The sequence below is a fragment of the Anastrepha obliqua genome, chromosome 1 (genome assembly GCF_027943255.1).
Source record: "Anastrepha obliqua isolate idAnaObli1 chromosome 1, idAnaObli1_1.0, whole genome shotgun sequence".
Taxonomy (NCBI): Eukaryota; Metazoa; Arthropoda; class Insecta; order Diptera; family Tephritidae; genus Anastrepha; species Anastrepha obliqua.
The window spans coordinates 104,473,982-104,488,180 of NC_072892.1; the positions used below are offsets into that span (position 1 = coordinate 104,473,982).

The 14,199-nt window shown below is 35.4% G+C and overlaps 1 protein-coding gene across 7 annotated transcripts in view; it reads left to right on the forward strand.

The window, feature by feature from the left end:
* LOC129253500 (protein single-minded) overlaps positions 1-14,199 on the forward strand; it is a 95,356-nt gene that overhangs the window by 20,089 nt on the left and 61,068 nt on the right. For 2 of the 7 annotated variants that reach the window (XM_054891903.1, XM_054891905.1), the window contains exon 1: positions 11,333-12,158. The exons of 2 other annotated variants lie outside the window; for them this stretch is intronic. In XM_054891903.1, the coding sequence (XP_054747878.1) occupies positions 12,146-12,158 (13 nt within the window). In that variant the 5' untranslated portion in view covers positions 11,333-12,145. Of the gene's footprint in view, positions 1-11,181; positions 11,249-11,332; positions 12,159-12,178; positions 12,198-14,199 lie in introns of those variants that run through there. 3 more of the 7 variants (XM_054891910.1, XM_054891909.1, XM_054891908.1) reach the window with 3 other exon arrangements.

The following is a 14,199-nucleotide window of genomic DNA, read 5'->3' on the forward strand; positions in this document are numbered from 1 at the left end:
TATTTTATATTTGTTTTTAAGAGGAAGAGTGGAAGTGTCGATACAAAAGTGAAGTGACAAACTTCGATCTGAGTGAAAACGAAGACTCCGTTACCAAGTCAAAGGCAAACAATTTAATTCCTTTCAAATGACAACCGAAGCTTCGTGGGTGGGCTTGAGTCGAATCGCAAGCTAATGTCGATGGTTTTCCAGAAAAGCGACACAACTCAAAATTAACTCAAAATCCGGAGTTTTGCCGTTAAAAGCAAAAATCAACTACAGAGTTTATATATCTTATAAATCTTGAAGCAATTCTGAGAGATGGCGTTAGTGTCGTTTTGTCAGGTGATCGAATTGGCGCGTCACTTATCTAGAAAACTGACCCAACTCAGTATTTTGTATTTTTGAATTATGTCACTTTTCTCGAAAACCATCGAGAAAAGTGACATAATTCAACTGAAAATAGAAATAAAATTTTTTAAGTTAAAATGGAAATTATATTTTATGTAAGGTTTATGTTCAGGAAAAGGGCACTCTAAATGCTTACTGACGTATGTACATATGAACACTCAACATACATTGTATTTGATTTGGTTAAGTCTTGTGCAGTTGTGAAATACAATTTGGTTTAAAACCAAAAAACGCAAAGATTTATCAAAATTTTTCAAAATATTTCAAACTTTTAAAATTTTTTTCAAAATTTCATCAAAACTTTCAACTTTTTAACTAGAATTTTTAGAATTTTTCTGGGTGCGAAATTTTATAGACCACTTAATTTCAGTAGCATTAAGGAAAAGTTTCAAGTGACTACAAAATATCGTTGGTTTTATTTATTTTGGTATGGAAGAAAAAGCATAACACCCTCATTAAAAAATGTCTTAAACCAAATTTGAAATATTGCAAAATGTACATAGTTATTTTTTCTTTAATGTCCGTTATATCAGAGTTTAGCTTGATTGATGGGAGAGTTAGCACTTGCACTCCTAAGTAAATCAAAATAAGTATATATGTATATAATAAAATATGAAATAAATTTTACCATCGTATAACACCGTTTGGCGGCCGCCGTAGCCGAATGGGTTGGTGCGTGATCACCATTCGGAATTCACTGAGAGGTCGTTGGTTCGAATCTCGGTGAAAGCAAAATTAAGGAGTCGGCTTGAAACTGTAGGTCCCTCCATTTGTGGAACAACACCAAGACGCACACCACAAATAGGAGGAGGAGCTCGGCCAAACACCTAACAGAAGTGTACGCGCCAATTATTATTTTTTTTTTTTATAACACCGTTATACCAACCTACATTTTTTGATTTACCACCCTGTGTAGAAATAAATAGAATGTTTGGTTGATGTATAGCTGAAATGACTTTTGAGCTTCAGCATCATTGATTTATCATTAAGGGGTCCCGGTGGTCTAGAGCTCAAACATTTAGAATATTTTTAGGATTTTTTTTTTTACAATAAAAAATGAAAAACGATATTTAAATTTTTTAGGCTTTTTATTTAACTTCTTTTACATTAAAAATGAAGAAAAATTTTTTTTTTTAATTTTAATAATTCAAAAAATGACGCTGAAGTTGACCCTCCCGAAAAAGTGGACTTGGACGGTGTGGTCCATTTTGGCTCTTCTATTTATCTGAAACACAAGAACCAAAAAAATTATGAATCAGTACGACTGTAGCTATGTCCCGTATTAGAATAAAAAAAAATTGACAAAATGGCGCGGTTTTGAATTTGACACTCTAAAATCGGGGTTTTTCAGTTAAAAAAAAAAAAACGAAATAATTCAAAAAATAATACCAGATGTCGCGCGCCGAATCTGACTCTATCTGCTAAAACGGCTGTAGAATCGAAAATACTATCCGTCCAAAAATTTCACAGTAAAAGCCTATACTTTCGAAATATAAAAAAAACCGATTTTTTGAATGAGTCTGCAAATATGACTTTTAGAGGCTTTTAGATCTATTGTTTGCACAGCCGACATAATTCCTCTCATGAAACTAATACATTTTTCAACTATGAGCAAAGAGCAATAAGTATTACAAATCCAGCGCCACCTAATAGCTCACCAAAATTTTACTGTAAGTACATGAATGGCTCAGGAGTGCGTATAAATATATTCATATACATACATATATGTATTTATATCGTTCATTTACTGCAAGCGTGCCATATACCAAATGAAAAAACCAAAATGTTGAGAAAAACGGCTTCAAAGTTTTCAATTTACTACGTCTCTCTTAGTAAAAGTAAAGACATATTTTCATCAAATAAAATATTGTTAATCAAGGATGATAGATTAAAAATTTTGGCCATCTGAAGCAAAATTGTGAGAACAGCTGCGGCTGCCACGTCAACGGAGATTCGGCAGTAGAATTCTGCTCACTCGTCCAATCACTCGTTATTCAGACCATAGATAACTAGATGCGACACTCTTTTTCTTGTGAGAGCGCTGTGAAAATGTGCATTTTTAACACACTTTTATTAGGTCGGGTTGTATGTATGTATGTATGTATGTATGTATGTATGTATGTATGTATGTATGTATGTATGTATGTATGTATGTATGTATGTATGCATGTAACGGAATCTTTGAGCTTAATTTTCACTGGCTTCTAAAAATCTGATCGACTTGAAATTTTGCACACCTATCAGAGACCGATGACAATGCAATAATTTGATAAAAGTTTTCCATTATCCTTATTAGGATTGCCAGGATTAATATTTTCTTTTTTTACCTGTGGGCAAAAAGTAAGGTGAATTTGGTTGTAAAATGAAAAATCTTTATTTATTCTTGTAAATCAATTTCATCTCCTTCAAAATAATTCCCTCTCGATGAAATACACGTATGCCAACGATTTTCCCAATCCTCGAAACATGCCAAATAGTCCATTTCCGATACAGCCATCAGCACCTTCTTCGATTCAGCTTTTATCTCCTCAGTCGACTCGAAACGCGTTCCCCGGAGTGGTCTCTTGAGTTTTGGGAATAGCCAGAAGTCACACGGAGCTAAATCAGGCGAATACGGTGGTTGCGGAACGATATGCGTGGAATTTTTGGCGAAATGGTCACGAAGAACGAGTGCAGTGTGAGACGGTGCATTATCGTGATGCAAAAACCAAGAGTTGTTGGCCCATAATTCTGGTCTTTTTAGACGAATTGCTTCACGTAAACGAAGCATAACGCTCAAATAATATTCCTTATTAACAGTTTGGCCAGGTGGAAGGAATTCATAGCGCACCACACCACGAAAATCGAAAAAAACTGGCCAATGGAGTGGGGTAGCCGTTTCTCAGGCTCCCTCCACGAAATAAGTTCTTCATCCCGATCACTTCTTTATCACGGCCGATAACTGCATAGCTTTAGACTCACAGTCGATAAGAAAGGAATTAAATATAACACGAATATATCGAATCATTAATTCATTGACTGCAATGATAACAATAATTTTCATTCATAATAAAAAATAGTTAAAAAAAAAACTAAAAAACACCCTGTTTTGCTAATCGAACTAAAAAGTAGAAAATAAAAAATAGTTTAAAAAAACTAAAAAACACGCTTTTATTGCCAATCGAACGAAAAAGTATAAAATAAATTTTAATGACAAAGAGACCTATAATGAAGTAATAGCAAATCGAACGATCAGTCATAGTCAACTACCTCAGAACAGAATTATAACAAAAATTAGGATACAAATAGAATAATTCAAATTAGAGTTAAAAGCGTGGGATGCATTTTGCTTCACTTTCATAACCTTCTGTACATAGGTAGTTGCCAATAGAATGATTGTAATATTTACTATATCAAGCATCCCACGCTTTTAACTTTAATTTGAATTATTCTATTTGTATCTTAATTTTTGTTATAATTCTGTTCTGAGGTTGTTGACTATGACTGATCGTTCGATTTGCTGTTACTTCATTATAGGTCTCTTTGTCATTAAAATTTATTTTATACTTTTTCGTTCGATTGGCAATAAAAGCGTGGTTTTTAGTTTTTTTAAACTATTTTTTATTTATAACATTCGTCAGTAATGCCATACTGGAGGAAACGTTGATTGGGAATTTTTTAAACAAAAATTGTGAATTTTCAGTTACCAAACCACCATTTGGGTTAGTATTTAGAGGAATATAATAAAAATAGGCACAATCAGCATGAAATACATAAATAAGCGAAAATTTCTAAAATTGAGATTTAAATGAAACTATTCGAAATTGAAACACAAAAGTAATGAACACGAAAAACATAATAATAAAGAAATACATTAAATATTGCAATTTTTGAATATAACATAAAAAATTAGTAACAATGAAATACATACATTTTTGAAACACCTATTAGAATAAGTTAAAGCAGTATAAAAATAAGAATAACGATTAACTAAGATAACCTCTATTTTTTAAATCATAAATTTACATAAATACATATTTAAACACATAAACCAATACCCAGTTTTACATGTCTACAGAATGTGTTCAGTAAAGTCTGATTGAATTTGACAATAATAAAAACATGCATATTATAACGTATGCAATAATGGGCGCGCTCTCACTCGAAATAAGAGAGTTTCACATCTTATTATCTTTGATTCAGACGGCAACGAAGTAATATGAGTAATGGCTGCGTTAAGCTTTTCGTATATCACAAACACAACCTCAGCCGATTTCTTCAAAATCGTTGAGAGCCGCTTAACGGTCTGATGTTGGCCACATCTTCTGAATTGTTTTATATATCTTTTTATTCTGTGTGAATTTGTGTTCATTTGTGGATAATTATCTAAAAAAATTATGTACTGTTTGTAAATATGACACTATTGAAGTAAACGAGCGATATGGCCTTGCTTATATACATATGTATGCATGTACATACACTAAGTTTTATATATTCGACTACTAATTTACTAAAAAAACGAAATTTAAGTCATTGAATAGAATGATTATTTTACTATTTAATTGTAATTTTTTTATCTTATTTTATTATTATTATTTATGATTTCGTTTGTAGAGCTTTATTAATGATCCACATCAGGTAAAATAATATTTATGATTCAAATATTGTACAGTGTCTGGCGGTGTCTACAAATGTTCATATTCCTTGTTCGTTTACGAGTACGAATATGTATTTTTATAGCATTTTTCACACCATTTATTTATTTTTAATTTGTGTTTGCTAGCATTATCAGTTATTAATGTGTTTTAACAAAATATTTACCGATCGGGATTAGAGTTTATTTGCGCTTCTTAGTGAAGGTGTGAAAGTAATTCTGATTCTGAATTAATATACCTACAGGTATGTGCATGTGTGTGGGCGTACGAATCTATAAAAAAGTAGGAATCAGGTTTTCCACTTACTGGTTTTGTGGCGGGTAATGAATGAGCTAACGGGTGGCCTTTTAGTTGCATAGGACTTTCGATTGTGCTATCTATAAGCCAGCTGCCCGAGTAAGCAAGTGGATTTGATATTTCTGTGGTCGAAAGCCTTAACAGCGTAACTGTGTTTTTGCATTTTGTAGAACAGAACTATGAAGCTGTATTTTCTCTATGGATATTATAATCAACTTGGGTTGAGCTATTCTTTTCTATTAAATTTTTTATTAACCTGTAACCATGAAATTCCAACGCCATATAGAATAGGAGATTTCAGTTATGATTATTATTATTTTTATGAAGGGACTTAGCACTGCGACTTGAAGGATCTATTGGGGCTATAATGGATTTATGCATTAATGGATTCAGAGTATTTCTTTAAGCCCAACTTCACCAATAAATTTTCGTATTTGTTCTATTTTATTGAGTTTTATTTCCTCCTCTGGTAGAATATGCTTACTTTATAGAAAAATTAAAAGAACTAGTCTTAGGCTTCGATTGACAACAGGCGTTCCAGAGAGGTAAGATTGTTGGTTGCCAATAAAAATACCAAGCTTAAGGGGTTACATGGGTTTCGTTTGTTCAAAAAATCGATTTATTTTTTTCTCAGGAATATTATCCTAAATTTTCAAGTCGATCCGAATAATAAATTCGGAGATACAGCCTTTGGAAGGTGTGCGCTCCAAGCCCCTTTTATTGTTACTCAAAACTTTAAACGCGTTTTTCTCGGAACCGTGTTTTCAAAGTCGGTTGTCAAATGTTCTCGAAAACTACTCAACCGATCTTGATGAAATTTTACACAGGTGTTCGAAACACAATTTACTCGTGCTTGAACGAAGAATTTTGTTTTTTTTTTCATTTTCATTTACAACTATTTAAAAAAAAAACAAAATGTCAAGCAAATTTTACCGAAATTTCATTTTTTTGCAAAAATGTCTGCCAAAATTCCAATTTTTACTTTTTTTCTTTCCTTCGTTCAAGCACGAGTTTATGGTCTTAACTAAAGCACTTATTTTTGTTTTTTTCATTTTTGATGAGCCTGTCAAGAGCTATGCTGACAACGCGGACACACCTTTTTTTCGAGGGGTCACCGGAAATGACGTCACAATGGAGGATTTTTGATTTTTTTTTTTTAATTTTAAATTTATAAGACAGAAAAAAGTTTGAATTAAATAAATAATTTTTTACATAGAAAAAAATATATTGAAAATAGGCCTTTTTTTACCCGACGAAACTCATCTAACCCCTTAACCAAATTAGATTGGAACTTCCTCCTAATGTTACGAAAAGAAGAATACAGAAAATTTTGAGTGAAGGTTCGAATTTAAAATATCAAAATAGATTCGATGAACCGAAACTTAAATCACGCCTCAAAGAGCTAGACTTGAATTCGCCTGTAATCATAAGTTCTGGCAATCCACCATATTTAGCGGTGAAATATTGAAGAGACATTCGCGAGCTATGACAAACGCGTCTCTCCCGAAACTTCCACGATGGCTCTCTTATGACCTGTAATGTTTGAGCTACCGTGACAATACCCCAATTAGTTTTATTTCGCATAAGATGAACGTAAAAAGTTACGTAAAGGTCTGGAGAGTGCTTCTTTGAATTTTGCTGAAGAATTTTACGGTGAGTCTTGGACTCCTGAGATTGGTCACAGAAACGGTAATTCCAAATCCCGATCATGTGCAGATGACTTCGCAGTCTGCAATGGCCTTTGAGAATACGCCTGAGCATTCCCAGTTTATCCTTAGGAAGGGGAGACTTATGAATTTTTTAAACCGCTTTTGGTTGTACCCCCCCAGTAGGGATTTCGCTTGGCTTACCCCCATAGTTTGGTGCAAGCAAACCTCGCCAAGCCCTAGTTCTTCACTCCTAAGCTTTTCCTTTATGGAGTGTTGTCCTATAGCAAGGAAGGGCTCGAGTCCTATTAAAGGCGACGTTGCGTCCTCCCTCGTCAATGCGTTCGCTATTTCGTTCCCAGTTATATCCTTGTGTCCTGGGACCCAAATTATCTGGATGCAATTCTGCGCACGGCGGCCGCCGTAGCCGAATGGGTTGGTGCGTGATTACCATTCGGAATTCACAGAGAGAACGTAGGTTCGAATCTCGGTGAAACACCAAAATTAAGAAAAAATGTTTCTAATAGCGGTCGCCCCTCGGCAGGCAATGGCAAACCTCCGAGTGTATTTCTGCCATGAAAAAGCTCCTCATAAAAATATCTGCCGTTGGGAGTCGGCTTGAAACTGTAGGTCCCTCCATTTGTGGAACAACATCAAGACGCACACCACAAATAGGAGGAGGAGCTTGGCCAAACACCCAAAAGGGTATATATATATATATATATAATTCTGCGTTCCTAGTAGCTTAAGTTTCTCGATACACTCCAGGTCCAGTGAGAATTTGATCTCTAGTTTCTTTTAAATTGCAGATATACTCCAGTATTGTTCGGTTCAATTCTGAACCTCTTTTCGAGTTAGAATACTTTAGTGATATCATCTCTGGGTAGCTGAGTAAGTGGGAGCTGCAGCCTTAGCACCTCCATGTTTTCAGATGGCATCACTTTTTCTCTCTCTCGAAGCTTTCCTTGGTAATATTCAGCAGGGTACGCTTAGCTTAGCTTAGCAAGTCTATAAAGGCGGGCGCAAGTTTATTAGCCTATTGCACCTTAAAAAAGCTATTCAATAGGATAGGGAAGACAGCGTCCTTAGTGCTTTTCAGTCACTCGTAAGTTCGATGCCACGACAACTAGTATTGGTTACAATAAATAACGAAGAACATACCAGGAGTGCATTGATCAATTCACTTCGACTTTTATGGTTGAATCATTACACTTAGCCACTGTAAAACGCTGTTACAACTAGTTCCAACGTGGCCGTCGATCTTTGCAGAATGAATGTGATGAATGCCGTCCAAAAACGATGCTTGCGCCAGAAGCAATCGTTACTCTGCAAGATCGTCATGTGACGTATTGGTAGAAAGAGGAATCCTTGCGCATTAGGTCTAAATACTAAAATACTGATCGGAACTGCAAAGGTTGATGATTTATCTCAAAAATGTTACCCTATTTTTTTCAATCCATTTTTTCTTGCGATCTATTTTTTAAACATTGAGGAATATTTTTACTTAAATCTATTTAATTTATTTAAGAGAAAAAACATTTATGGAATACACCCAGTGGTACAGCCATTTACTAATTTTAAGATACATACTTTATTATCATATAAGGCCTATTTTATAAAATAAATGCTTTGAAGTACTGAAGAAGATCACAAATTCCTTTGGAGAATCCGATTCAAAAACACACGACAATTATTATACAATAATTTGCAATAATTTCAATGAGAGACCTACCCATTACTGCCGTGGATACCTAAGGCAGATTTTCTATGTACAGTCAGCAAATAAAATTACCTTTTTGATAATTTGACCAGTTTTGACTATCTTTCTTTTATTTAATGGTCATTATTTTTTTCTATGAGAGATTTTGGTTGACGGATGCCCGGTGGAATTCGTCGAAAGCTTCTGCTACCTCGGCTGCATCATCACGGCAGAGGGTGGAGAAGATGAAGATGTCAACTGCAGGCTAAACAAAGCAAGGGCGGCATTCGGGCGAATGCATACAGTATGGGGGAGTTCGTAAATCTCGCAATAAACTACGAATATTCGGTCCATGCGTGAAGTCCGTATTGTTGTACGGAAGCGAAACTTGGCTAGTCTCTAACACCAACACACAGATACTACAATCCTTCACCCAGAAATGCCTCCGAACGAACGAGGGACCCATTCTTAGGTAAATCAAATGCAGAAAGTGGCGATGGATAGGTCACACATTGGAAAAACCACCAGATAGCATCATGAGTATGGCACTGGACTCGAACCCGCAAGGGAACAGAGGTCGCGGTCGACCAAAACACACTTGAAGAAGGTCGATGCTGGGCGATCTAGCAGATGCCGACATCCCATGGGGCGGTGCAAAAATAACAGCACAGAATCGTGTACGATAGAAGAGTCTTGTCGAGGCTCTATGCTCCCGAAAGGAGTGAACAGGGGGAAAAATGACTATGCTATTAATGCTAGGATGAATTATGACCGTAATGCACCTATTGGAAGGGCTGTTTGCGAATTTAACCAAATTTCAAAATCTATCGATCTTGTTTTTTTTTGCCTAAATCAATTTTTTTATTTATACTCTGAAAACGCTGCTCAAATTTAAGTATAATTGTTAATTAATTTGTAAGAAATTATTGTTTCATAGACTCAATATGCAAAATAAATAAATAAAAAACCATATAAATCAAAATTTTAAACTTTTTAATGAGAATAATAAAATGAGTACGCAGAAATTTTAGTACAAGGCGGTGCAAAATTAATAAGCCTATCGGAATATTTATAATTTTTGCAAATGGTACGACGCCATAACATATTTGACAATAGTGAACTAGAGCTGCAGTATAACATACAAACAGATAAGCAATGAAGTGCGTCGATATAAAGATTTCCATCACTCAAAATCATAATTTTTATTTATAAAAAAAATTATTCAAAAAACAGAAGTGGATGGTTGATTTTGTATAATAAAATGCAAGTTTAAAGTTGCTAGAAAATCCCGTTGAATTTTTATAATTTTTTTTTTTCATTGAGGTGTTACGCATTTTCTCTATAGAACAAATTCACACATTTTTCTTTTTTATAAGTTTTAATAATAAGCTTCTTCGTACCTGTAAACGCCCAGAAACAACTTTTGATGGTAAAAGTGTTTGCATTTAAATTAGTTTACATTATTTTAAATACTCCTCCGGAAGCAGCAACTTCAAACTAAAACGCTTCAAAAACGCTTAAAAGCGCCAGAATGGGAAAACTAAGAACTGACTTTTCTATATGCAACCCAAACCTTCAGAAAACCTTCGTTTCACCATTTCCCCAGACGAAGCGTATACAATGTACCTACCATGAGCGAATTTTGTTTTTGTACTATCGATGTCAGCATACTCGTATACGAATTCGCCTTGCCCTTGAGCTTATTTTTTCAACCCGGCTTTGTATTCTGTCGCAAATAAATTGCTTGTATCTATAAAAATCAAATATTACTCGTAATAAAAACCGTAGCAACAAACACCAACACTTTACATAATGCCCAACATTGGCCAATGGATATTGACTAAGGTCTGGACTTTGACAAAGGTAAATCATTGAGTGGTTGCAAACATATTCACATACGAGTATGGACATACATGTGCATGTACCTATATAAATATGAATGCATATAAGCGTTTGTATGTATGTAAGTATGTATGTGGATATATTTGTATGCACTTTCTTATATGTAAAATTATACTTCTGTATCAGCACAATTTCGGTTAGCTTCGAAGAAAGCCACCATACAAATGTACTTGTACTTGAAATAAGAACTTTAGTAAGCGAAAAATTAAAACGCTGATGAAAGTAGCTGAACTTCGGGACACAAAAAAAAGAAAAGCAATAAAACAACAACAACAGAAAAGTAAAAAAATAAAGATCAAGCAAACTAATCTGCCCGAAAGTCGAACAGTCAAAAAGTGGACACTCAAGTACTCGCTGAGTAAAAGTGTAGTTGGCAAAGTGAAATTTTCATATGAAATGCAAAATTTTGCAAAGTCAACACAAGTCACGGAGTGTAAAATATATGATTATTATTTATTTTGATTTGGCTGACATTGGTTAAGCGCGGTGACAACGTCGGTCATAGTACGTACATACACACTTACATACATGCATATATGTTTGTATGTAAAAGTATATTTGTATGTTGCACACTATCTCCAATGCAGTAGCTGAAATTGAGTGAAAAGTGTACTGCTAACAGCTGGTGCCAACTAGCAAGCGATAGAGTTCGCATTGCGCACTTGCCGAATGCCAGCTGGGTAAGAGCTACCAGCTTTGCTCGAGTTTACAGCAATACTAGTAGTTAGTGTTGTTGGCGTCGCATATGATATGACGGCGCCCGTGCGCGCTTAATGCCCGCGCTTCTCAGCAACAGCCGCTGCATATTTGGCCACGCGATCAGTGCAACGCTTGGGGTGTTCGCTCCAATCGCGGCTTGGCGACATTTCAGCATTTAGTTGCATCGCGTCCATTGCCAGTGAATTTAGGGTTGCTGTCATTAGCAGCGCCCACAAGGCAGAAAGAAATCTCAGGTTTAAGTCGTTGTTTTGAATTTGTTTGCTGTTCGTGTTTCGAGTTTTTGTGTGATGTTTTTTTTTTTTGCACCAAATAGTACTTGCAATATAAGGCACATAATTTGTACGATTACTGTATTGTTGTTTTTATTGTTGGTCGCGAGTTCTTTGTGCGCTCCATAACGTACGTCGCGCATGCGCTTATTGTTTTTGGTATTTTTTTAAGCATAATTTACGATTTTTCGGTTCGGTTTTAATACGATCGTTCATAGCGTTTAGTGCCGTTGCTATTATTGATGTAGTCGTCGCCGTCCTCCGCGTAAGTTGTATTTTTGAGTTTTGAATTACCGAGCCAGCCAAGAGGTTTGTGCGCAACACAATTGCAACTGTGTGATAGGCATCAAATGCTGCAGTTCTAAAGGAGCTGAGGTCCGTCTGCCCGCTTGCCTGCCTGCCTGTCTTTCAGCCTTTTGCTTGAATCGCGAAGTTCGACCGACCGCTGCAGCTTCCCGCGCATACGAATATTACCGTTATCATTGTCGTTGGCTCGTTCGCCGCAACTGCTGCACTCACCGCCGTCCTTTCACAAAGTTAGTATGCCGGACAGCGACAACACTGCTTCAACTCCAGCAGCACTTTGAGATGGATCCAAAGAGTAATAATTGTGCACATTAGTCTTACATTTCATTTTTTGGTTCGTAATATTTATGGGGAAATGAAAAAAAGAGATTTGTTTGTTTTTAATTTGGATATTTTTATTGCTGTTCTGTACACCCTCATGTACACATACATACATATGTACATACATTCGAGTATGTGCGATATGATGTGTGAGTTTGGCGTCCAGAATCGCGAGCTTCCCGCTTTCAACTCTATGCATGAACGTTGTTCAGTAGCTTGTAATTTGTTTCGTCTGGAGCATGCAAATGGCTGCACGGTGCTGTTGCGCCTGACGGTGGTTGTCAGCAGCATAATTGTTGTAGCTGCAAAATGAATTTTGCCATTAGCTGCAAAACACTGCTCGCTGTACACTGCAGACTGCAGCTGGGCGTTGGGATATCGTATAACGCAGCCATATATTGTTGCAGCTTCAGTGAATTTAATGACAGCAAAGCAACCAAAAAAAAAAAGCGAGCATTCAAAAAGTACTTAAACAATGCAAATAAATAATAAAAAAAAAATTAAGTCAACAACCAATTTTTAAAGAGCAAGACAAATGGGGATGCGTCACAGTATTTTGATTTTTATGCGCATTGCCTGAATGAATGAATTTGCTATATTCACATACATATTTACACATGTCCATACATATTTATGCTGAGTTGCACTACATAAAATATGATTGTACACATTTACATTGAAAAATTGCCGTCAAACTAATTTACAAATATTTTCGACCCTGATTGAATCATATTACCGAGAATTAAATTTATAGGACAAGAAAAACGAAATTAAAAAATAAGAAGTGTAGGCAAAATTTTCTATGCGCAACATATGTGTGTACATGTGTATAAAAATACATGCAAAATAGCAGGTAAGGACCCAACAGTCTTCGATTGTACTGAAGGCTTTAGAGAGATAAAAAATGTGTACTGGTGTAGCTGAATAAAGCGCTGACAGGTACAACGACTGGAAAACGGGTAGTGCTACAGCCTGCGAAAAACTATAACACCTCAGCATTTTAAACAGTTTGGCTACCTTTATTATTTTGACGTGATAACGTCTTATAATTCGATTTAACAGGCTGCACGCACGAAAAAATGTGTCGTTACCTTGCTCATTACTGTTCATTGCCGTTACCTTGCTCATACTAGTGTTACCTTGCTCATTACTGTTCATATGTAGTTACCTTGCTCATATGTAGTTACCTTGCTCATATTAGTGTTACCTTGCTCATATGTAGTTACCTTGCTCATATGTAGTTACCTTGCTCATATGTAGTTACCTTGCTCATATGTAGTTACCTTGCTCATATGTAGTTACCTTGCTCATATGTAGTTACCTTGCTCATATGTAGTTACCTTGCTCATATTAGTGTTACCTTGCTCATATGTAGTTACCTTGCTCATATGTAGTTACCTTGCTCATATGTAGTTACCTTGCTCATATGTAGTTACCTTGCTCATTGCATTGAATGAACTGCAAGCGAAAGAGCGGAAGGAACGACAAAGCAAACAAAGCAAACGAACGGCAACGTTCGACATCTTGCTCTCCCCTACTTAAGTGAGCGTATATATGTATGTATGTATATGCGCATATGTACATATATAAATTCACGTATTTGTATTGGCATATGCCTTCTTATTGATTATTATTATTTTGATTTACTTGAGAATTTCAAATAAAACCAAGTTTGTTAATAATACCTGTTGTTTTAATGTTATTATTATTATTTTTTTATTATATCTGAAGGAAAAAATGTATGGTAATATTTACCATATCTATACTAATATTATAAAGAGGAAAACTTTGTTTGTTTGGTTGTAATGAATAGGCTCAAAAACTACTGGACCGATTTTAAAAATTCTTTCACCATTCGAAAGCTACATCACGAGTAACATGGATTATATTTTATTTTGGAAATAGGGCTCGAGATATAGGTCAAAACGTGGACCCGGGTAACCTTCGGATGTGTATGTACAATATGGGTATCAAATGAAAGCTGTTGATAAGTGCTTTAATACGGGGTAATTTTC